Source organism: Panicum virgatum, chromosome 2K, assembly GCF_016808335.1.
Source record: "Panicum virgatum strain AP13 chromosome 2K, P.virgatum_v5, whole genome shotgun sequence".
Taxonomy (NCBI): domain Eukaryota; kingdom Viridiplantae; phylum Streptophyta; class Magnoliopsida; order Poales; family Poaceae; genus Panicum; species Panicum virgatum.
In genome coordinates, this window is record NC_053137.1 from 4,208,584 (window position 1) to 4,233,725 (window position 25,142).

Genomic DNA, 25,142 nt, shown 5'->3' on the forward strand with positions numbered 1-25,142 from the left:
TTTGAAAATCGGAGCGGCTAGTTGTAATGAAAAATGGTAGCATAACTTTTTTTAGAAAGATGAATAACAGATTTCGATTAAAAAAATTAAGCTCTAATAGTCCCTAAGTATGCCATCTGATCCATATTGAATTAGAGTCAAAATGTAACCCCTAATCTCATTATTAGTCAAAGCTTTAATCCACTCCGAATTAAGTGACCAGTTCCTTAAGTAAGACTCATAATTGGTCCCAGCAGGGAGCTACACAAAACCTTGATGAGTTAACAAACAGCATCATACTGATAAGATAGTTTCTCGCCAATTTTAACCCCCTTGTCCATAGCAGGCAGCCACTAGTTCCCCGAAACGTGTCCCGTCCCGGCCAACCGGAACTGGACAAGTGGCGCGAAGCCACCAGGGGACTGTACACGTCCCACTTGGCACATTAGATAACTCAGCTACACAATTACAGTGCTTAGATTAATCGAGTGTTTAGCCTGGCGCCGGATCTGCTCATGGATTAAACAACATTATTACTCATGATGCCACTCATGGGTGCACGGCCCCGCTCCAGCTCCCCTCTAGGATCTAAAATTAGGCGCAGGCTTTCACACCCACTTTCACATCAACAAGCCATTGTTTACTCCCCCTACCTCTCTCCTGCCCTCTCCTCGTCCGGCAGAGCCACCGCAACCCCGGCCACGCGTCGGCGTGGCGGGGATCTCAGCCGTCGGCCGGAGCTCCGGCGACAGAGCTGCGCCGTGGATTTGCATCAGGGGGCAAGCCATGGCGCGGCGGAGCAAAAGATTAATTAAACAATGCCATGGAGGGTCAGGGCTGGTCATTAACTAGGTGCTGCTAGGGGGTGATTAGTTTTATGCCCTAACGGCGCCGGCTCCGATGCTATGCAACCACACTGCACACCACCTTGTGGTCATGGGTAACTGGGAGTGTACGAGAATACGCATCTCCAGCTTTTGGATAGCGTTCTTTTCATGAGGGATGGCGATCTTTACCATGCCAATCTTGTACGGATGAGCGCCACTTGGCAATTTTATTTCCCACGCTCTCTCATGAAAGGTTTCATCCACGATCCATCCTTTGGAGCTGGGGCAATGTTTCTCTTTTTCCCCATGCCCTGAGGGCGTCCACAATGGTTAGCTATTTAGTTAGCTAAATTTGATATAGCAATAAAAAAATAAGAGAGAGAATAGTCACTAGCGACGAACAAATAACTGATGTATTTCACGTAGTCCAAGAACACGTGAGAGAAGCGTGTGAGTCTAATAGTATAAAATAGTCTTTTATTTTATCTATCATCTTCACGTACGTAGTTAGTACCACCTATTGCCATTGCGAACGCCCTGAGCTGTGGATAGTGTAACGCACACAAAATCATCTAGCTATGACATATATCTTTGCTTGATTTGGCACTGTCATGCATGCCTGCCTCATCTTTTGAAGCATTTTGGTTAAACTATGTGAGAAGATCCATCGTGATATGACTTATACCATCATGCTTGTCGTGTGTAGGCTTAATTTAGTTGCATGGCTAGGTTTTTCTTAACCAAATACTGTGCTCTTTGTCGCCTAGGCAGATATTATGTCATATGTGTTGTGAATATTACAGGATAGAGCTTGCGTAGGCCATGGCCCATGGGAATCGGTACCCCGGACTTAGCATATGTATTGAATTGCAAAAACGGTAAAAGAACTTTGTTAGGTTAGGAGACATGGAACCCTTTGTTAATAACTTCAGAACGAATGCCTACGAATAACAGTTTCAGTCATAGTCAACACCGGTGGACGACATTGCACCCAGCGTTGGGGCTTGAGTTTTTTTTTTCCTATTCAGCAATATATATCATGTACTCCAACAATTTTAGATGTCTCCAGATTGGAACCTATGACCGACTAGGATTTGCTATCTAGTTAGCATTCCTTATTACCTTGTGCAATTGATAAAGTGCTTGGAGATTTGTGACACGGCCCTCTTTACAAGAAAAGTGGCACTCCTACCACTACTACAAAACAGGCCTTTGTTCCTGGTCATTTGTCCCGACAGCCTTTGGGCCCGGGACAATAGGTGGCTTTTGTCCCGGGTCCAACGGCTAGCCGGGCCAGCGGGGGGACGGGGTCTTTTGTCCCGGTTGGAGACACCAACCGGGATAAAATGGGAGCCTTTTGTCCCGGTTGGTGGCTCCAACCGGGACAAAAAGCTATACGGACCTTTTGTCCCGGTTGATAACTCCACCCGGAATTAAAAGTGACTTTTTATCCCGGGTGAAGTCTCCACCCGGGACAAAAGCTGCATCCAGCATTTATTAATCTCCACCGTCACTTCCTCTCTCTCATCAGTCTCTTCTTCTCCCTCCCAGATCTCTCCGCCTGCTTCATTCCTCTCCGTGATCCATCCCCTTCCTCCCTCCGGCCCGCTCCCTCATCGATCCCCTTCCTCCCTCCCTCCCTTAGCTTTCACGGGCACTGCCGCCAGTGCGGCCGAGACGGCATCCCGGGACCAGGTGATCCGAGCCCGCCTTGTTTCTTGGCTTCTTGCTTCGCTCTTCTTGCAGTTTTGAAGCTCTGGTTTTTCTTCTCGTTTTGCAGGGAACCTTGGCCAGGAGCCAGGAGTCCAGGACGCCCCCGCTCCTCGTCAACTAGCCGCACGGCCACCTGATGGGGCCGTAGTCTCCGGCGTCGCTCCAGGAGCGAGCATTTCCGGGCTTCCGGCCGGTTGGACAGTGCGGTGTAGCACCAACTCGGGCAGGCCGCGGCCTTAGCCGGGACAGCAGGCACGTCCAGTGCTCCCCGCCGACCAGCCGGTGGGACTCCGTCGCCAGACCGCACCCCCTCGTCCTCATAACACCCGCGACCTCCTCCACCTGGCCGGCGAGCCGCCGCTGGCGCGGGCCAGTGCGTCGCCGCGCGGGCGCGGGCCGGTGCGCCGCCACCAGGCACCGGCGCAGGCGGGGCCTGCGGCGCGGGCGGGCTCGGCCTCGGCGGGTGCTGGCGGGAGCAGTGCGTCCAGGCCGGCGGGGGCAGCTCCGCCAAGAGACGGCGGCCGGCGGCGCAGCGCTAAGCTTTGTTCTCTTTTTTTTTCCCAAATATGTATATGTGAGGAAATTGATTTGTGCATGATTTGTTCGTTGTTGTGATTGACTCGTAGTTGTGATTGTCATTAAATTTTTGTGCATCAATCTGGCTCCCGCTCCGAGCTCCGGAAGGCGGGAGCTAGCTAGTTTTTTTTGTTTGCCAAAATTTACATTGTTCCCGGTTCGGAAGGTGCCGGGACAAAAGGTTGAGACCTATTTGTCCCGGATGGTTTGTCCCGGTTGAAAAACCGGGACTAAAAGAGGTTGTAAACCGGGATAAATGAGCTATTTTGTAGTAGTGTACCTTGCATGCACATTCATGTGTTATCATAAACAAATGAAAAGAGAACCTAACCTCACCTGAAACAATATCTTAACACATGCAGCTAGGGTTTGATGATATATATAGCTCTCACAAGTGTAACTAAGACAGTTAAGATGCTGCGAACCTGAAGGTTTGTTTTCTGTGGCAGCTGTGTAGGTTCAGATCCAAACATGGTCCACTAAACCTACACTAATTAAGTTGGCTAGCTACCTTTTTTTACTTAGCTACTTGAATTACGGCTGATGGCGTTGCGCGTGAAGGCATGACTAAAAGTTCAAAGATAATAGTACTATCCCGGGATCCAACAGTTCTATTTGTTCCATTCTCAACGGTTGGTCGAGTTGAGACGAGGCAATTGAATTACAGCTCAAAGAGTTCCACTCAATAGAGCATCCCCATCCAGCCACAAAAATATCAATGATTTTCGTTGTCAATATACAGTATGAATTACAAATTTGGGCCCCAGCATTTTGAAATACAACACACTGATAAAAACAAACAAATTATGATGTTATCAAAGTAGACTCACTTTTTGAGAGAAAACTCGCACAATTTTTTTCACGTTTCAAACCTATATATTAACAAAAGTATTATAGTTAAATTTTAAAATATATAGATATATGTCGAACATGACAGCTATCTATGACAAAATGGAGCATATATTTTTATTAGAGAAAAAAATGGAGTATACTTGCTACTATTTCTTTGGAACTGCAGATGATAATGTTTTGTTCCTAAGAAGTTACCATCGCGCACGCACACATATAAGTATATAACTTGTGTTCATTGCAAGGTTCACTCGTTGTATATCTGTATCAAAGGTTCACTGCTACTGCTTTGCAACAAAAACATGAGAAAAGGGATACTACACTAGTACACTTTTCATCAGATTCACTGTATCCCAAAACTTTAGCCGTATGTATGAGCTAGTAAACCGATTGACTACTTTTTACGGTTTTACCCCCCCCCCCCCCCCCCCCCCCCCCCCCCCGGTCCGGCCTCCTCTGACCAAGTTCTTACATATGCAAGTGACATTACAATACTGGCACACAGCATCTTTTCCTGTTCAGTGATGTCAAATAGGAGCAGGATGTCTCACTCTCACCTCACTTGCTGCAGGGCAGAGCAGGACTGGCCCTTGGTAGCCCACACAAGCCACCACTGCCAAAGGGGGCTCAAGCTCCATAACTGTCTGGCCCCAGCAGCCAACCTGTTGTGTGTACAACTACAGAGATGGGAGAGAGGCCATGCATGATGGAAGGAGGGGACAGATGCATTCAAGCAGCTAGGCTCACAGCCTCACTTCTCTGTTGCTCCACAGGAGAAGTCGAGCTCCGCAACGGCATCTTTGCTTGCCGGATGAGAAAAACATGTGCCCTCTGACCTGTCAAAAATGGTACACTGATGATATTGTTTGTAGGGTAGGGCACCATTGCTCAGTTTTACATGATGAAATGTTCAGGAAAAAAAAGAGAGAAGGGTATAGTTATTAGGTGGATCCAGGCTGGGCCACCATGTAGGAAAGTTGTATTTGAAGTTGTTTACAGTATAGATACGCAGTTGCAAACGGTATGCCTAACATTTTCTAAACGTAGGATGCTATGGCTTTTTTTCAAAGAAAAAAATTGTGTATATATAGCATCTAATTTCACAATGTCATGGTATATGTGTAGAAAGGTTGTGACAGTATTTTTGCAATCCAATGATATAAATGAAGAATAATCTTTGTACAAAAAAATAATTATTAAATCAGTGAATCAAATATAATACGTTCTAAAAAAAAGTAAGGGCTGTACGCGTAGAAGCTCATGTAACAATTAAAGAGTTTATATTAGCACTAATTGCTTGTTTACAGTTACACACATTCTTAGATTCGATATCCAATGAAATAGACTATGTGGCGAACTGTACTATCTGAAACAAAATAGTTGAAAGAAGGAAAAAGGCAACTGTACTAGATTATTCCCCACTCCCATGTCCAATTCTCTTTGGATTAAATTATTACTTCTCTATCCCTCTCAAATTCTTTCAGGACCAATAATACTTAAAATCACCATGGTCCCCAGAAACCAGCAGATACTTCTTCCATCATAACAATAACAAACCTTGAACACTTCCAAGATGATTCTCTTCGTTGTCTCAAATAGACAGATCCTAATACTATTTCATATTAGTACCCTACCAAAAAATTGTATAAACTATTTCTTCCATGGTCCCATTGACATGAAGCTTACAAAAGATTGGTGGGAATACTAAGAGTGTACAGGTATATCATCATATATTGTCCATCCACCTATCTGTTCCACATTTTTTAAATCACCAATTGACTTCCCAAATACATAAGCTCATATCTGAGAGTACATATCTGATAGATTTGGTATAAGAAAAAGAAAAAAAAGGCAACCAATTTAAAATGACCACATGATGGGCTGCTACTATTTCTCATCACTTTATCCTCTCTCCTGAACCATCCATTTGTTAGCAAGCAGGAATCGATTGGCAGCAAAACGATGGCAAGGTGCCAATTGTCTAGCTATGCGATGACTGATGAGCAACCAAATACAATACAAAACAATTAATACAGATCGATTTGATTCCAACGAAGGTTATATATGGTCAAGATACTAAGAAATTAAAGTGACTTGTCACAAACATGAGTAGTCATCAAGAACATTATTACAATGATAGCTTTTGCATGCAATGCACCATGTGTACTCAAGATTGTAGATAAGCTAATAAGGTAGGTGTGGTACACACATGAAATGAGCAAAGTGTAGCACGAGGGTGGCAAGAAGCTTGTAACGTGGCTATGGAAAAAAGCCGAGGTTAAATTTTCTCCCACAAGCTCAACCTTTGTTAGGACAATAATTGGGGCCTGTTGGAAGCAATGACTTGATGCCGACCTAGAGAGAAATGTGAGTGGAGGAAAAGGCAAGCCATGTGCCATGACAACCACAACAGGACATCCAAAACAGAATAGCGTGGCACCTTTCCTTTCCTTCTTCTAACTCCATTAGGAGACGAGAGCATGCACAAGAACACGACATGAGCTAGTGACCCAAGCTCTGAACTGAACAACAATCTTGTCGATCTGTGTCAAATAAAGCGACGTGGCGAGGGAGGAAAAACAGAAGAAAAAAAAAGCGGTGCTTACGGCCTTGTACTTTGTGTTTCCTCCGAGCACACTTCTCTCTGCACTATCACTGTATCACAGGCTCACTTTCGGTTACTAACAGTAACTGCATAATTGCAAGAGTTCAGCACATGTATAGTGTCTGTTATTTGTACGAGTTTCTCAAGATTTTATCAAACATTGTAAAATCGTTTCAAAATGTTTCTTTTGTGAGGAATCACTTTTATTTTGCTATATAGGAAAAAGGTTGCCATAATGTGCCAATACAGGCTCATCAAAAGAAGGAAAGAAGGAGCACAAGAAAATGGTAGGAATGTACTGCCATCAGGTTTTCGTGCATTACTATATCATGACAGTACAGCGCGGAAAAGGATGCAACTTGTTTTCAGGGAAAATGACCCTTCTTTTATGATAATCTGAGGGGGGGGGGGGGGGGGGGGGGCGAGAGCAAAAGGCGGTGTCAAATGATGCACGAAGCAAGTGAGCATGCACGAATGAAACACTACCTTTTTTTTCTTGGGGGCGAACAGAGAGATTCAGGGGAGTAGGCCATGCCAATAATTCGAGCGCCGAAAATGTTCAACCTGTTTTTTCCAACAAAAAGGAAAGGATGTACTTGTATTATTTGTAGTTAAGAAAATGTTTTTATGCTCAAAAGTTTTTGTTTTGACCAACCAGAGCTTGAAAAGTTTGTAAGCTAGTTTTGTAGAACCTAAATTAACTGCACCTAGCTGCATGCATGAACATCATCCTACTGCCTCTTCTTTTACTCCGGCTTTATCTTTGCATTGATCAAAAGTTTTCTTCCTACGCTCTAGCTTTATCTTTATCTTTTGTTTTTGAAAAAAAAAGAACAGGGGAAGAGGAAAAGCAGAGTAGCTTTATCCATGGATTGTCCATCTGCATCATATGATTCGCGGTTTTGTTATTCCGTAGGCGTATGGGGGAGTGTGCTAGGGAGGGAGGTAGCCATGGTGTCGAGAGATCAGAAGTATAGAACACCATCCCCATGACCACATCCCCAGAGGCCAAAGAACACTGTAGAACACTAGAACAGTGAGGTGACTGACGCAGAGGTGGCCATTGATGGGGGCAAGCAAGCAGACAGGCGCTACCACGGCCATTGACGCCGGTGGCTGGAGCATCCGGTGCGAGCAGCCGCCGGCCGCGTTCTGCCGGAGCGCTGCCGCCATTTATGACGGCGACCGGTTCTTTCTGCTCTGACCCGTTGGGCGCCACGCTCTTTGGTGTTTGGGTAATTTTGCTGCCGGACATCTTTCAATCTTGATTTTAGTTTGAAGACATCGCTAAAATTCATCTTTGCTGATGGACACTTTTCAACTGTAACTATTTACTAATGGACACCGGAATCAATAAAATATCAATTTTTATAAGCGGGAGAGAGAAATATAGTAAATGAACAAAAATGCCCATCAATCCAATGTTGCTCCTGCTCCCACGAGCTCCTGGTGGCTGCCGGTGGTCTTGGAGCGCGCGCACCGCCATTGCGGTTCGCTTCCAATTCCTGGGTTGGTGGCTGCCACCCCCCGCGCCGAAGCTGCGGCCTCCGGAGAGCCGGTCGTGCTCGGGCGTGGAGGGCTGCTGCCGCGGCGCGCTCTAGGACCGCACGCGGGCCTTGGCCAACTCCGTCGCCGCCATGTAGTTGGGCACCGCCCCAGCGTGGTGCTGCTGGGAGTGCAGGCTCGCGGACTGGACCTGGATCAGGGCGGGCCTTCCCTGGCGACGGCATCACTGGCGAGTGCCCGTGGCCGTGGTGCACGCGTTTCGTCGGCGAGGACGACGGCGCCTGCGCCGTGGCGTAGAGTAGGAGAAGGGCCGCGCCGTGTCGATCTCCAGCGTCTTCACGGGCTCGCGGTGGTCCATGGACGCGCGACAGAGCGCCGCCGCCGCCGCTGCCGCGCCGTGGATGCTGCTCCGATTCGTGTCGAAGGACATGGAGTCCTGGGGGAAGCGCATCCGCTGGTCCCGGACGCGCACCACTACGCCGCCTTCGCCTCCAAGGATGATCCGGAGATTCGTGCGCCGCTGGCGGAGGCCGGCGTAGTGCCCCTGCTCGCCGCACAGCTCTCCACGGCTGCGCTCCTCAACATCTCCATCTCCGCGCGGGAGCAGCTGGTGTCCGCGCCGGGCCTTCTCGACGCCCTCACCGCCGCGCTCCGCACCGGCGCCATGCACCACGCCATCGCCACCGTGCACAGCCTCCTCTGCGCTGAGGCTCACTGCACCACCATCGCGCGCGAGGCGGCCGCGCTCGTCACGCTCCTCCGCGCGCCACCGGCTCCTGCGCAGGTGGCCGGGTGTGCCGAGAGCCTCGAGGCCTTTAGGAGGGTGTTCGGGTTCCAGATTCGAGACGGCGAGGGCCAGGGAGAGCGGGGACGCCACGCTACTCAACCTCGTCGTGGCCGGGGGCGAGCTGGCGGTGGCCGAGGTTCTCGCGGTCGGCGGCGCCGAGGAGACCGTGCAGGAGCTGGCGGAGGACAGCGCGGCCAGTTCCGAGGCGGAGGCGCTGCTAAGGGCGCTGGAGGGCGCCGCGAGGAGGCACGAGCACCGGCTCGCCGATTTCCTCAACAGGCTGGTCCAGTCGGACCCGTACATCGCGTCGCCGTCGTCGGCGTCGACGCATGGCTAGTCAAAGGCTGCTGCCGCCGCCGGCCAACACCACCAGTCCACCACCACCCTCACCACCTCCAGCGCTGGCGCCGAGCAGCACCAGCAACGACGACATCGAGGGAGGAGAGCTCAACCTCACGCTCAGCCTCTAGCGGTCTCTCCTTCAGCTAGCTCGCCCCACAGGCTGACTGATGGGATCCACTTCAATGAGGGCAAAATGGACTTTTCACCCTCTTTATCTCTCCCCAAACTAAAAAATGAATATTTTAATCTTCTCAATGTCCGGTGGCAAATAGATTCAAAAGAGTAGTGTACAGCAGCAAATTCAATTTTGAAGGATGTCCGTTGACAAATATTGTATTTCTAAGATGTCCTAGAACAAAATTACCCTTGGTGTTTCTTTCATCAGGGAGAGGAGGGGGCTCGACAGGGAACTGGGCATTGTGCATTTGGAGCGTGGCCGCCCGTTACCGAACCGCGAAAGGTGCCCATAAATGGCGGCGCTCCCTGGACCTGGAGGAGGATGTGGTGGCGAGAGCAAGAACCCTACCAACCGGCAGTAAAAACGGATTGGTCGAATAAGTTGGGCATGCCCACGGCCTGCGCCAGGATAATGCTCAGCAAGTGTGCATGTGTGCTAGCCTGCTAGATTGATCCAAGCTTTCGATCCGGTATAAATTAGGTATGTCGTCTTGGTGGCCCATTTCTTGTGTATTGTTAATGCCCGGTGTTTGGAAATTTTAGGATGGAATTTGAATGTGGTTCACTTCAAAAGAAAAAAAAAATTGAATGTGGTGAGGGAAAACTAGTGTGAGCACTTTGAATAGTAGATGTAGGAATAAATGTCGTGATAAATTTGATCCCACCTGTAATACTATGTTTTTTAACATATAGAATAAGATAATTTAGAAATAGATGAGTATTGCCACGAGGCAATACGAATATACATATTAGACCATCTGCAATCGGTTCTATCTCCTTTTATTACCTTCCTTTTTATGGCCAAGTAGATATTCCCTCCGTTCTAAAATAAGCGTCCCTTTAGCATTAATTTTTTTAAAAAAATTTAGCATTCAAATTTTATTCCACAAAAAGTGTTTTTAGCTAATGAGATCCATCTAATTGAAGCAATACCAAGTACTAAGAAAAAAATTAAAGAAAAATATATGTATACCCAATAAAATGTTTAGTCAATTTTTTTGTTTCCAATAATGCATTTACTAAATAAAATAATATGGTTCTCAATCACAATTGCGAGAAGTAAAATAAAACAATATGATTTTCTATCACAATTGCGAGAAGTAATTAGAGGTAATAGGATTATTTCTCAGGATAAGTAACAAGTAATTAGGGTAGCATGGTTATTTCTCAGAATAAGTAGCAGTCTTTTTGAAACAGGGGAGTAACATTAACAAGTTTCACTTTTACCGCGCTGCCCATCCCCCTTGCTCGAGACGCCTCCATTGCTTACCACGTGTGGTGATGTGCATACGACTCGTTGCTATTTAATCAAGCAACTATCAACGATACACAATTTTGGTACGGGAAGAGAGGGCGAGAGAAGGACTTGGTATTGAATTAGGCTATGGTTTTTGCACGAAACAGTGAGTCATAGCTCTGTGATCCCACCAATAAATCTATATGATTGGGAGTGTAGCACAATTCTTTGCTTGCGGTACATGAATGGACTGTATATGGTGTATGAAGTGGTGGGAGGCATTTGTTAGGTACTCCTACAATGCAATTGATAAAGCGGTACTCTGCAAGTGATTGGAATACCAAAATAAATGTTGTTTTAGCATTCAAATTATATCCCACTAAGAGTGTTGTTTTACTACTATCTTGTCATAGATCCATCTTACTATTACCAATTCGAGATTTCTTTGATGCCACCTAGGATCCTAGGACACTCTAAAAAGATAAAGAATTTCTTGTAAAAATCAGAAACACCATGTCATTAATTTAATAACTCTAAAAATAATAGTCATTGGATCTAGTGTTTTTTCTAATAAATTACCCACCACTGTCATTAAGAAAATAAACTAAAATAACATCTAAACATGTATCTAAATTACTTATTTTAAAGTAAACCCCTAGTCTTCGTGTAAATACCCAGCTGTGCTATTATAGAAGTAATGCAAATAACTCTCTAAATTTGCATATAAAATATTCAATTATATCGTTCTTCAAAGTTAAAATAACCACTAATTCTGAATCTAAAATCATTTCTTAAAATGAGAAATGTATATAAAATTTTCTAAAACAACACTTTATTCTCGGACGGAGGGAGTACTATGTTAGTGAGTGGATCGAAAAAGCTCAATCCGTGGAGAAACGCTGAAAGAAAACCTGCTCCGTGGCACTCGCTGCGGGCGCATTGGAAAACCGAGCGGCGTGCTCACCGGTGGGGTGGTTCTCGTACCCGGGCGCGGCAGCAGCAGCACGTCGTGGCACGCAGAAAGCCCGTACGTGTACACGGACGGATCGGAGCACGCGGCCATCAATCTGCTTGTGGCCGCGCACGGGCTTGGCTGCACAATTGTTGGAAAGACTGTGAGGCAGGCAGGCTCTCGTGCACCGACCGACCGACCGGCGGCGGCTCTGGAGTGGAGTGGATGGGGGAGGAACGACATCGCATCGGCGGCTGACGGCGACCAACGGCCCGCATCAGCGGTCAGATCGCGGCCGCGGCACGGTGCGAGGACCCTGCCTGGCACGGTAGACCAGCAAGCGCTAGGGGGAGGAGACCCGCCGACCCGGGCCGGCCGGCGGCAGCGGCTGGCCATCGCCGAATCGGCAGGCCGCCTCGCCTCGTGCCGCGCACCTCCCCTTTTCCTCATAAAATCTCGCCCCGCCCGCCGCCCGTCAGCTCAGTCCATCGCCCACCTTCCCCCACTCTACTCGCCGCTCGCCAGCAGCGGCACCCCAGTGAGCAGTGAGCTTGCCTCCTCCTCCCGCGCCCCCAAAAACCTCGCCTCCCGCCTCCCTCCGACCCACGCGCGCCCGCCGCCGATCGCCACCGCGCCCGCGCCAGATCTGACCACGACCCGCCGATCGCTTGCTCTTCTTCTTCTTCGCCCGCGCTCCCGCCCATTGCCAGCGCCCTGCCGCTCTTCCTTCCCCCCTTACCCGCCCGCCACCGCGCCCGGGGAGCTAGCGAGCGAGCTCGCCCGCTCCGGCTCGCTCCAGCCCGCCGCCGCGGCCGCTTAGCAGCAGCTAGCCACCAGGGCCAATGCGGGCCGCGGCGCCCGGGGCATGGTGCTAGGGGCCCACGCCGCGGGGCTTGCAGCAGCGCCGGGATGGAGGCCGTGGTGCTCGGCGGCGGGGGCGGGGACGCCCGGACCAAGCGGGCCCGGGTGAAGGCCGCGGGCGCGGACCCGGACCCGGACCCCAAGCGCGCCCGGGCGGCGCCCGCCGCGCCTCCGCCGCCGCCGCCGTGGGCGCCGCAGCAGCACCAGCACCAGCACCAGCACCCGGCCTCGCGGATCTACCGCGTCTCGCGCGCCTCGGGCGGCAAGGACCGCCACAGCAAGGTCTACACCGCCAAGGGCATCCGCGACCGCCGCGTCCGCCTCTCCGTCGCCACCGCCATCCAGTTCTACGACCTGCAGGACCGCCTCGGCTACGACCAGCCCAGCAAGGCCATCGAGTGGCTCATCAAGGCCGCCGCCGCCGCCATCGACAAGCTGCCCTCGCTCGACGCCGCCGCGGGGCCGGGATTCCCCGCCCACCCGGCCTCCGCCGCCGCCGCCGCGCCCATGGACCTGCCCGCCCTGCCGGATGCCGCGCCGCCCGACGACGACGACGACGACGACCACCACCACCACCACCAGCAGCAGCAGCAGCTCACGAGATCGGGCTGCAGCAGCACCTCCGAGACCAGCAAGGGCTCCGTCCTCTCGCTCTCCCGCTCCGAGAGCCGGGTCAAGTCCAGGGAGCGCGCCCGGGAGCGGAGCGCCGCCGCCAGGGACAAGGACAAGGACCCCGCCGACGACGACGCCGCCGCGGGGCGCCGCGCAGCGCCCACCGCCTCCGTGCAGGCCGCGTCCTTCACCGAGCTGCTCACGGGGATGGCCGCCGCCGAGCACAAGCAGCAGCAGCAGCAGCTGCCGCAGCCGCAGTCGTCGGCCCCCTGGCAGCCACTGTCTGTCCCCGCGACCACCGCCGACTACATCGGGTTCGCGCAGCCCCGGAAGGCGGCCGGGCACGCCATGGCGCACTCCTTCGCCTCCCCGCCTCCCCATCTCGGCAACATTGCGTCGTCCATCGCCATGGCCCCGGCGCAGCACTTCGGCTTGGCGAGCGGCGCCGTGACCATCGCCTCTGGCGGCGGCGAGCCGCACGCGGAGATGACGCACTACTCGTTCTTGCAGGACCACTTCATGCCCGTCCACGCGGCGCCGGCCCCGGGTCCCGCCGGAGACTACAACCTCAACTTCTCCATGTCCTCGGGTCTTGTGGGTGTCAACAGTAGGGGGACCCTTCAGTCCAATTCGCAGCCGCACATCTCCGGCCACCACCACCAACACCACCACCACCAGCTCCAGAGGCTGTCTACTCCACTGGATGCTCCCAACAACATACCCTTCCTGTTCACCCCCGCCGCCGCGGTGACCACGCCCACCACGGCGGACAACCAGTTCGCCGCGTTCCAGCTCTGGAACGGGTTCCAGCACGCAGACATGAAGGAGAAGGGCAAAAACTGAACGACAGCTGCCCAATGCAGTGCAGTGCTTTCCGGATGGTAAGCTCATGAACTCTCGAGCTTCTTTGCTTTTTGGATGCTTGTGTTTGGGGGGGCTTAATTTAAGGCTACGATGCCTGCCATTTGCCAATTTGATATGATTACCTCTCCCTTTTTGTGGCTCTCGAGGTGGCCTTGTGTCCCCAAATCCCATAAAACCCTCGGGTGGTTCTTGGCAATCGACGAGTGTCAAGGCTTTAGAGGGAGCATTCCGCTCAACTTTACAAATTAGAACAGGTGTCGACTCACTACTCACTGGAGAGGGATCTGGTTTGGTGTTCTGTTCCACCCATCCGCTATTTCGTAGGAGACAGACCAATCACATGGTTTCTGCTTGCCCGGCACTGGATTTTTAATACCTTAATTTGTAGTAAGCCCAGGCTACGTTGCAGTAGTATTGCATGAAAAGGATCTGCTGCGCTAGGATCAAATGCACGAGCTGGGGGCACCGTATAAACAAAAATACCCACCTAGCATTGTCGTATTGTCTAAACAAATTTCCAAAGGGACTTTTGCTTGGTTCAAATACAGTTAGCAGCATGTTGAGTGTTTCCTTTCCATGTTTTCTTGTTTGTCAGCACATACTATAAATTATAACAAGAACTGAATGTACATGCATATGCTTAACCAAAACAAACTTTATGATTAAAAATCTGTAACATTCTGGAATGTAATTCTGATACTGTGCTTGGTGTTTTGTCCGTATTTCTCTACAAGCTGTGCTGCATTCCGAAAATCCTAAGTTGTTCAATTGGTACCCCTGCAATTGTGTAATCATATCCTGAAGTCTCTTTGAAACAAATATAAACAACCACCAATCGTTGTCATATTGGCTAAAATCATTTTCATAAGGACTTTTGCAAGGTTCAGACTTCAGAAAGATGTGGGCATAGTTGACCTGGTCCTTCCCAAGCAGTTATTCTTCAGGTAGACTAGAAGATTTGTGCAAATTCTGATAATGTGTTTGGTGTTTGGGCTGTACTTAAAACAAAAAAAAAGTCAAGCATTTCACTCAGTTATGCTACATGTTTTTGTTTAAACTACCCATTTACCGGTGTGATTGCAAGTGTCAACATCAATCTCCTGGCTGCAATATATCTTATCTATTGATGCCATCAACTGTACCTGAGAGCTTAGCTTCCGATATTGTCATCCTATACCTAGCATGTACAATGCAATTATTTCCCTAGCCATTAACATTTTTACATCCGTTTTATCCTTTATTGAAGGACTTGAAGTTTGGCTCCATCTCATACTCTTTATTATAATATTGCTTCATACAGAAGATAAAATCAATGTAGTTCAAATAGGTATATGACGTTTGCTTGTGGGCAAAGGTATTTCAAATAAACAATGTTATATTTACCTTCAAAAAGGTATGCTATTATTTGAGAGTCTGCAATACATTTCTCATCACCCCCCCCCCCCTTAGCATCTGTAAAATGGTAGCCATAATCTTCTGTTACATCATGGTTTTATTTACTTCATAATTCAAACTTCAACTAAGAACAGCTAGAATCTTTTCTGGATGAAACTTGAAAGACATGATGTGAGCATGCTAAAATTACAGAGTCAAAAGCACATGGACTTGGTAAAGAATACAGCAATTGCTACCCTGAGTTAAGTGTTTTGTTCATTTGATCCTTTTTGGTACATGGTTATTGGAGCTTCATCTAATAGTCTCGGTTTAGAAGTTGTTGGCTAAGTCACTGATAGTGGGACATAAGGCAAGCCCACTTTATGATCTAAATTTCTGTTTTCTCAAATTGGCAGGAGAGTCTGAATTTCTGATTGACTGTTGAAACAACTGGTGGAAGTAAGGACGTCAAGTTCTTAAAAATTAAAAAAAGAATTCATGACTAGTATATAACTGCATAAATAGGACATACCTTATAGGCAGACTATCCTTATACATTTGTTGATGTCCTTATACTCTCGAGCTTCTTTGCTTTTTGGATGCTGTTGATGCAGTTGTACCTAACACTCTTAACAGTTAATAGTAGTTAGTATTATAATTGCATTAAATTATTAAAATGATACTAAGTTCTCTTTTGGGAAGGAATTATAAACTCTGAATAATTAATAATACAGCTCTTGTGTCCTATTATCTATAGGTTTTGCATTGGTAAAATATAGTCAATAGTCATATAAGATCATCAGCTCTTATATTTGTGATACAATAGAGGATGTCATTATCAAGACTATATTTTTTTTAATTTATGGATCTACTTTTGACAGTCATCGTTTTTCGTTATGTGCTGACCATTTACTCCACCTGATAAGATGTTTAAAAGAGATTCTAAAAAAAGGGCGTTGCTATTAGCTATTCTATCACGAGTAGGTTGAATTAATCTTGATAATAGCAGAACCTTTATATCTTATGCTTTTCTTTAATGAAACTGTATAGATTCTAAAATATGCTAACCCTTAGGTATCGTTGAATGTAGTCGTCCTTATTTCTGGAAAGCTTTCAAAGTGGAGACTTTATGACGCAAAGCTAAGCACTTTAAATAAGTAAATTATCCTACATATAGCCTTGTTTACCGCAAGTTTTGGCTTCTCATTGAATTAGTTATATTAGCTAACCTACTAAACAGTTTTTTGTCCCTTTTCCCTCTTAACTGTGACATGGTATCCCGCATTCCTTCTTCAACAGAAACTAAATATATCGGATTTCTTACAGTGCTTCTAAATTGAATAGCCTTTATTGGTTGTGTTGACAAAATAACAAACCTAGTTTTGGGGGCTTGCTGGCTTTGTGCACAGTAAGATAACTAGGATTAGCCTAATCTAAATGGAACAAGATCCTAGTCTGTTAAGCATGAATGGCTCCATAAATGTCTTCCAAGATTCTCATGGTGATCAGATTTAAGTCTTGCCAATAAAGTTGGTCATTACACATTGCAGAGTCTGGATTTTTTTTTGGAGCGAAAACAGTAGGGGAACCCCTATGATGCATATTATATTGAACACATTGCAGTGCCTAGCATTGTGCTTTTCAATGTTTCTTTTAATTTGAGACTGTCTTCGTAAACTTACGTAGTATAACATGTTATATAGTGATATACTTGCTCTTAAGATCTCATGGTTTCCTATACTCTGGAATCCTGCAATTTGTTTACATAATGATACAAATGAAGCCATTGAGAATTATGCCCCTCATTATGCTCAATTGATCCTGACTAGTGAAATGAAGCTTGAATTTGATTATGTAACCTGATGTTGGTGAAGTCACCAATATCATTATTTTTATAATCAAGCAGAAAAGGCAAAGTGTTTGTTGCTCACAATGGTATCTTTTTGGAGAAAGAATTTCTCTGAAAAGGTTATTATACCTGCTATTGTGATTAACAGTAAGAAAAAGGGTTCCTATGCTCAATATTTTCTCCGTTTAGAAATGAAGCTTGAGGTTGTCTCCTCAATGTTGGGAGGACTCATCAATTGACCAAGTACTAGGCTATTTGACCTGCTATTGTGATTAATCTAAAAAGTGCTTTAATGCTGTTTTCCCAAAATAAACTGGTATGAGCAAAAGGTGTTATGCTAAAATTAGTTCTGAAAATCTGACCATAGTACCAGTTTTCAGTTAAAAAGTCGTATAAATGAAGTACAATAGCTCGACCTATTCTTTTTGTCAGCCTTGCAAACTAATTGAGTGGCAGATGAGGAAGAACACAGCATAATGTATTGTTTGTTGATGATGGTAATAATTATATTTGTTTGCTCTTGGCAATCATATGAAATGAAGCAATGCACAGTATACATGATTCCTAGTTTATCTGACCGAAACAATCATTGTTCACACTTTACAGGATGTGAAGACATCAAATAATTGCAGCCTATCCCTGCAAGCACAATCATTATGTGAAGCGACCATAAGTGTGCTGGGGATGATTCGCCGCATTCTTGGAAAGCAGATCATTCTTCAGACGTCTACCCTGGTCACCACTGAAGAACATCATCGTTGTTACTCTGACAACCATCTGCATTTCTTTATCCGCCTGCTGCTGTATTCATTTCGTGGAGGTGAGATTTTTTGGAGCATGACTTGCTGGAGTGCCCTGTCAGAAAGCCATTGTAATCCTTTCCATTCTAGACATTGCCAAATGCCAATGAATGGATCCCCGGCTTTTGATCGGCTCTTTCGAGTTCCAGGATCAGTTATCTCCCCCATTTTTATGGTTCTCGGTTGTGTGTTGTGCTAGAATTGTGAGGATTAATGATCAGATCCATCAGATGAAGCATCTGTGGTGAAGTCTGTTCCCCTATTTTGTGCTGAATACGCTGCTCTAATGAGAGTCTGAGATGTAAATTTATTTTTCTTTTCTTGCAGTGTTTACTTCGTATTGCTCCTGATTTATGACAAGCTATTAATGTGTGTGGTCGATAGATGCTGATTACACGCTGCAGTTGTCCACGTGCTGAACTGACCGAATTCTGAATATTGTGATGTACCAGCAGGCCAGCACTACAGAGTGCAGTCTGCCTTGCAATTCAGTTTGAGCAGCTTGTGAAACACAGATGCAAATTCTGAATTAATTACTTCTTTGTCATCAGAATTTGATGGGTGAAGGACATGTCAGCCTCAAAGCTATGGAAGTCATGGAATTTTCAGTGAACACTATTTTGTTAGGTGTGGTTTGCTATTGCTCGCAGTCAGATAAGGCAGGTGGTGCATTCCAACCTGCCATCAAAGCCGTGGCAGCACGGGTCACTGGATCTTGCACACTTTCTATTAAGAGTTCAAGACCCTGCGAGGGTACCTAATTCTGTGTGCCTTTGATGACATGCTTGCAGGTTGCAGGGCACCTAGTCAAACCCAACAGGAGCTGAAAAGGATGATCAAGGCATCCACTTTTTGGTACTGAGAAGGCCGCAACTGCAGGCTTGTCCATACATGGTAATTCACTTTTATCATGTTACAGTTCGGAATAAGTCGAAAAGAAACAAAAGCTAATCCAGAGATTAATCTGTAATTATTTATTGTAGCCACACTATGGTCTATGTAGTATGTACAATGTCAAGCTAGTGATAATTAAAACTGTATGTTCTGCTGAAATGAACCTATCTGCCTACTTGAGCGTTTCAGAAAAGGAACACTCAAGGTGTCTGCCTCTATTGAAAGAGCACTAGCTGAGGCAGGAGTGAACAACTTCACTTCAAATGCTTCTAGCCTTCAACTGGTGGTTAGTCTTGGTCAGAAAGACAGATCTCTTTTTCCATTAGAAGTCAGGTTATACCCAGCAACTTCTTGGAACTCAACAGTTACAGACTAGATGGTCTTCAGCTATGAATTCAGTTAATTTGCGCATGCCTGGTAACATAGATCGATGACACTCCTGCCAAAAACAAGAAAAAGAAATTAACTCGAGAGCATGGATTTATAAGGTAGTAGGGAATCAAAATAACATTACCCTTTTTTCTGACTTGCTTAAAAATGGGCGATAGTTCATAATATTTTGTAGTTTTAACTATCTATCCTATGATCCTATCTCAAATTAGCAACTGGTCAACAAGAAATCAGGTTGAACTATCCAGTAGAGACAAATTGACAGCACAATGGTTTTTTTTTTAACTTTGTAGTAACTATAAGATAGCCTAATTCCAAATATGAAACTAAGCATAGGCAAGGAAATGACAGAAGATTGTTCAGAAATCAGAACTCTTTAACGGCAAAAACGCGACTTGATCTCACCTCTAAACTTTTGGGGAGGAGTCCTCCTCTTCTATAGGTTCCTCCGATGCTGGCGAGGAAAATGAGTCATATGAGGACGCTCTAACGTCGATTAGCATGGATATGACTTCTCTCATGCTGGGCCTATCAAATGGTGACTCGTTGGTACAGAACATTGCAATTTTAAGCACCAGAGTCATTTCTTCCACAACTCTCCTTGAGCTCAGGTCCAATCTGCTGTCAAACACTTCTGTATTTGGTGTCATTTTATTCATCATCCGCCTCACCAAATTCACAAGATCTCCTCCTTTCTCGAGAGGCTGAATTGGAGATTGTCCGGTTAGTAGTTCCAACAAAACTACCCCGAAACTATAAACATCACACTTCTCGGTGACCTTCATGGTGAAGGCATACTCTGCAAATGATATAAGACAATTCATCAGAAGCCATACACATTGCTTTATAAACTGAGCTTGATAGTTTATTGCTAGAAAGAATATCTTAGTAAACTGCAATATGTGCATGCTGCAAAGTACAAATTCCTAACATGCAACGATTCAGTAACAGATCTAACCTGGTGCAATGTACCCATATGAACCAGCAACAGCAGACATTGTTCTGGAGTTGGAAATGTCAATAAGCTTGGCCAAGCCAAAGTCCCCCACATGAGCCTCCATCATCTCATCGAGCAGAATGTTATTAGATTTGATATCACGGTGAATCACCTGTGGCTTGCAATCGCTGTGAAGATACCGCAGGCCTTCAGCAGCCCCAAGAGCGATCCGGTATCGGGTGTCCCAGTCCAGAGGATAGGCATCCTTGCTTCCATGAAGCAACTCCCCAAGGCTACCATTCGCCATGTACTCATACAGGATAAGATTAGAGTCCTGATGAGAGCAGAAGCCGTACAGCTTGACAATATTGCGGTGCCTGACATTTCCAAGTGTGGTTATCTCAGCTCGGAAGCTTCGGTCGATGTTGGAACCTTCTCCTTGAGACTTCAGCTTCTTCACAGCAATTCTCCGGCCATCAGGCATGACAGCCTTGTAGACTGTGCCACAGGCACCCCTTCCAATCACAGCACTCTCTGAAAAGTCCTCGGTTGCTTTTATAAGCTCTTGATAGGTCACCCGTTCCTTCATGCAGTAGTGAGGGCCGGAGAACCCAGTCTTGAGCTCATCACTTGATACAAGCTCTGGTATCTTGGCTCTTAAGGCCCAGCAAACAACTGCAATCAGCACCAACGAAACCAAAGCAATGATAATGGAGACAATGCTGACAATCTTCTCCCTGAGAAAGCGCTTCTTCTGTGCTGCTGCTTCCTTGCTTGAATAGGATGACACTGATGAACCTGGACATGCTTTGCCTTTGATGCCACAAAGGCCATTGTTCCCAAGGAAGTTGCTGCTGTCCAAGTGCTCGAACAGCAGGGTGCTGGGAAGCGGCCCAACAAGATTGTTGTAAGACAGGTTGCACTCCAACAGGCTTGAAAGCTCACTGAATGAGGAAGGAACTTGACCTTCAAGCTCATTGTTGTCCAAGTACAGGTACTGCAGCATGTGCAAGTTCCCTAGCTGCGTGGGGATCTCACCCGTCAACATGTTGTGACTGACATTTAGGGCGATCTGAAGGGCGGTTAGCTCACCAAGCTCAACTGGGACCTGACCAGACAGACGGTTGCCTCCCATCTCCAGTTCTATGAGCCGTGAAAGGCCTCCAAAACTGCTCGGAATGGTTCCATTCAGACTGTTGTCAGACAGCTTGAGCAGCTCCAGGTTCACCAGCCCACCAATCTCCTGAGGAATCGCTCCAGTGAGGGAGTTTCTACTGAGATCAAGCCTCTGAAGCTTTTTACACTGCGCTAGCTCTCGGGGAATTGGTCCGCTGAGCTGGTTTGATGAAATGTTGAAGGCGACAAGCTCTGTCAGGTTGCCAATGGCAGCAGGGATCTGTCCAACAAAGTAATTGTTGGACAGAATGAGCCTCTCAATGCTCCTGAACTTGCCAATCTCAGGCGGTATTGGCCCAGAGAACCGGTTCTGGTTCATTTCAAGCGAGGTCAGGTTCTGCAGTTGCCACAGCTCAACCGGGAGGCTCCCTGTAAGCATGTTGCCCCCCAACCGGAACTGTGTCAGAGTTCTGCAAGCCTTCAATCCTGGAGGGATGTTGCCGATGAGGCGGTTCGATCCGAGGCTCAAGAACATGAGCTTCTGGTACTTGCAGAGGTAAGGAGGGATGCTACCGGTCAGCTGGTTGTCGGACAAGTCGAGCACTGAGAGGTTACTGTTGGCTCCCAATAATGGAGGGATGGTGCCCTGGAGTTGGTTATCGAAGAGTTCCAAGTACTCCAAGCTGTTCAGGTTCTGAAACGCCATCGGAATCGTGCCGGTGAGGTTGTTGATGGACAAGTCAATCTTTCTTATGCTGCTCAACTGGCCGAGCTCCGGCGGGATGCTACCTTGCAGGCGGTTCTCGAAGAGGTAGAGCAGCTGGAGCGTGGGTATCCGGCCAAGCTCGCCGGGGATGATGCCGGTGAGCTTGTTCTCCGAGAGGTCAATCTCCAGTACACTCTGCAGGTTCCCCAGCTCCGGTGGGATGGTGCCGTCGAGCTGGTTCCGGTAAATGTACAGCTTCAAGAGAGACGGCAGCGCGGCGAGCTCCCTGGGCACGCCGCCGGTGAAGGCGTTGTCGTTGAGGGCGAGCATCTGGAGGTTGGTGCAGTTCCCGAGCTCCGGCGGGACCTCGCCGGAGAGGGCGTTCTGCCAGAGGATCAATGTGGTGAGGTTCTTGAGGCGGGCGAGCTCCCTGGGCAGCTCCCCGGCGAGGTTGTTCTGCGCGAGGCCGAGCACCTCGAGGCTGGCGCACTCGGTGAGCTCGACGGGGATGGGGCCGGAGATGTCGTTGAGCCCGGCGCGGATGACGCGGAGCCGGCGCAGCGCGCGGATGGATGTCGGGATCTCCCCGGTGAGGTTGTTGCTGTAGATTTGGAGCTCCTCAAGCGCGGTGAGGTTGCCGATGGCGGCGGGGATCTCGCCGGCGAGGAGGTTCTCGCTGAGGAAGAGGCGGCGGAGGGCCCGCAGCGCGCAGAGCTCCGGCGGGACGGCGCCGTGAAGCGCGTTGGTGCTGAGGTCGAGGACCTCGAGCGCGGCGCAGGCGGCGAGGCCGGGCGGGACGGGGCCCGCGAGCGCGTTCCTGGAGACGTTGAGGACGGCGAGGCGCGGGAGCGCGCAGACGGCGGCGGAGAGGCCGCCGTGGAGGTTGAGGCCGTGGAGCGTGACGCCGGTGACCTCTCCGGCGGCGGAGCAGGCAATGCCGGCCCACCCGCAGGGGTCGGCGCCCGCGCCCGCGCCGCCCCACCCGGAGAGCCGCCCGTCCACGTCGAGCAGCGCGCGCTTGAACTCCAGCAGCGTCGCCGCCGCCTCCTCGGCCCCCGCCTCCGCCGATCCAAGGGCGGCGAGGAAGAGGACCGCCGCCGGGAGCAAGAAGCGCGCCACGGGCGACGCCGATGCCATTGCCATCCTAGCGTAGAGCGCGGCGAGGAGCGCCGGACGGAGCCCCAGCAGCCGGAGCCTGTCGCGGCGGCGGCACAGCGAGGCGCGTACTAGGAGGACAGGACGGGACAGGAGCAGCGCGGCATGGACAGACAGACAGGCAGAGCGGCAGGCCGCGGCAGAGGAATCCGTCCCCCCCACGCCCACTCGCCACTAGGAGGAAGACGCCACCGAATCGACGGGCCAGCGCGCCATGCGCGGGCGGGGCGAGGTGGGTGGCACTGGTGGTGCAACAGGGCGGTGGTGGTGGTGGGGAAGGGTGGCCGCGGGCGAGTGAGTGGGACTGTGTGGGGCGGCGGGGAGAAGGGATCGAGCCATCGAGGAGACGGGGGAAGCTTTGCTTTAAGGGGGGCGAGAACTGTGGCGCACAGGCCGACAGGCGCCGGGGTGGGTCAACGGCATTGACCGCTGCCAGGCATTTCGTCGAGCGAGTGGCGGGCGGGCAGAGACAGGTGGTGGGCTCTGGCCGTACGCGCCGACGCGTAGAGAGAGAGAGAGAGAGGGGTATACGGTGGCGCGTATAGGTACGTGTGGGTTACGAGTTACGAGTCACGACTGGTCGCCGAAAGCCACCTTTTTTTTCCGTGATCGAGGTAGGAAAAAAGCGCTTTCTGGTGCTGTTTCGGCCCTTGCCCTGTATCTCGGCTGCAATGTTCTTGGGAGTAACTGGCGACTGAGTTCTTACCATCAGTAATTGTGAATGCCCATTACTCTTTTTTTAATACAGGAATGAAACTTTCACCGAGAACGGCCATACCACAAATATAGGAATCGCTTGTCTTTTTTTACGGTAGAACATTTTCAAGAAGTTTCGAGTCCGACTTGGAGGTGAGCGAGGTTATTTTAATTTCTCCACAATTGACCCTAGCGTTTCACATGAAGTGTATCTTACAGGCAGTTCCATACAATATCTTTGCACGGGATGATGAGTAAAGCGTATAGGCGGTCCTCGAACTTGTCACGCATGTCATTCCGGTCCCAAACTCGTAAAATGAAGATTTGGCTCTCTATAGTTAGTTTCGGATGCCATTTCGGTTCCTGAACTCGCAAATTGCATGTTTGCCACGCTCAAATTTAGTTTCCGATTCTCAAACTATGATGTCACCCAAAACTAAGTTTAGGAAGCTACCAGACAGCAGCAGAAGTTGGCCACCACAGAGATTGGTCACTACAGTACGTCATCAGCCTTGTATAATTTGCTTGTGGCCAAGAATATTTATATATATGCTGCCATAATTTAGGCCCTGTTTTATTTCCCACTCCATAAACCCCGTAAACACAAAAAAAACATCACATATCGAATGTTTCGACATATGCATGGAGTACTAAATGAAGTCTATTTACAAAACTTTTTGCATGGTTGGGCTGTAAATCGCGAGACGAATCTAATGAGCCTACTTAATCCATGATTTGCAATAGTGATGCTACAGTACCATCCGCTAATTATTGATTAATCATGAATTAATTAGCATCATTAGATTCGTCTCGCGATTTACAACCCATCTGTGCAAAATTTTTTATAAATAGACTTTATTTAGTACTTCAAATTAGTAAAATTCCAACACAAATTTTTTTTTCACCGGAACTAAACATTTCAATCCCTCTAGCTAGGTTTCATGTCGTGTCGGGTTGAACCACAGAGCTATATATATGGCCTATGCCTATTAATTAGCTACATGTACGCAAAAACAGCCAAATGTTACATCACATCCAGCCATCCACCCACCGAGTCCAACTCACATGCGTGTGTCATGTAGCCTGTACAAACGGCTGAGAACAACCCAGCTGACTGATCGATCGCATCCAATAATTTATTAAACAGGGGAGAGAGATCTATCGTAAATTAAGATCCTGCTTGCGATCGTACTCTAGCTCTCCTCCAATGTTGAAATCTTCAACACAGTTTGGAAATTGTACCCCATTTTGTCCTTGTTTTAATTAGTTGCAGAAGGCAGAGGGCATATATACACTTTAATATGTGGCAAATGGACACAACCACCGTCCAAATTCACA

The 25,142-nt window shown here is 48.3% G+C and overlaps 2 protein-coding genes and 1 pseudogene across 2 annotated transcripts; 2 read left to right on the forward strand and 1 right to left on the reverse strand.

Annotated features, from left to right (window-relative positions):
- Positions 1-7,945: 7,945 nt before the first annotated feature.
- LOC120694965 lies at positions 7,946-9,179 on the forward strand (annotated as a pseudogene).
- Positions 9,180-12,028: 2,849 nt separating this feature from the next.
- Positions 12,029-18,264, forward strand: LOC120661935 (transcription factor PCF6-like). Its single transcript, XM_039940958.1, has 2 exons — positions 12,029-13,904; positions 17,717-18,264. Exon 1 carries the CDS (start codon positions 12,460-12,462, stop codon positions 13,864-13,866), a length of 1,407 nt encoding a protein of 468 aa, XP_039796892.1. The 5' UTR covers positions 12,029-12,459; the 3' UTR covers positions 13,867-13,904; positions 17,717-18,264.
- A 467-nt stretch (positions 18,265-18,731) lies between these two features.
- On the reverse strand, positions 18,732-23,459 carry LOC120661930 (leucine-rich repeat receptor-like serine/threonine-protein kinase At1g17230). Its single transcript, XM_039940945.1, has 3 exons — positions 20,153-23,459; positions 19,600-19,993; positions 18,732-19,243 (listed from the first exon to the last, which is right to left on the reverse strand). Exons 1-2 carry the CDS (start codon positions 23,094-23,096, stop codon positions 19,602-19,604), a joined length of 3,336 nt encoding a protein of 1,111 aa, XP_039796879.1. The 5' UTR covers positions 23,097-23,459; the 3' UTR covers positions 18,732-19,243; positions 19,600-19,601.
- Between the last annotated feature and the right edge of the window lie 1,683 nt (positions 23,460-25,142).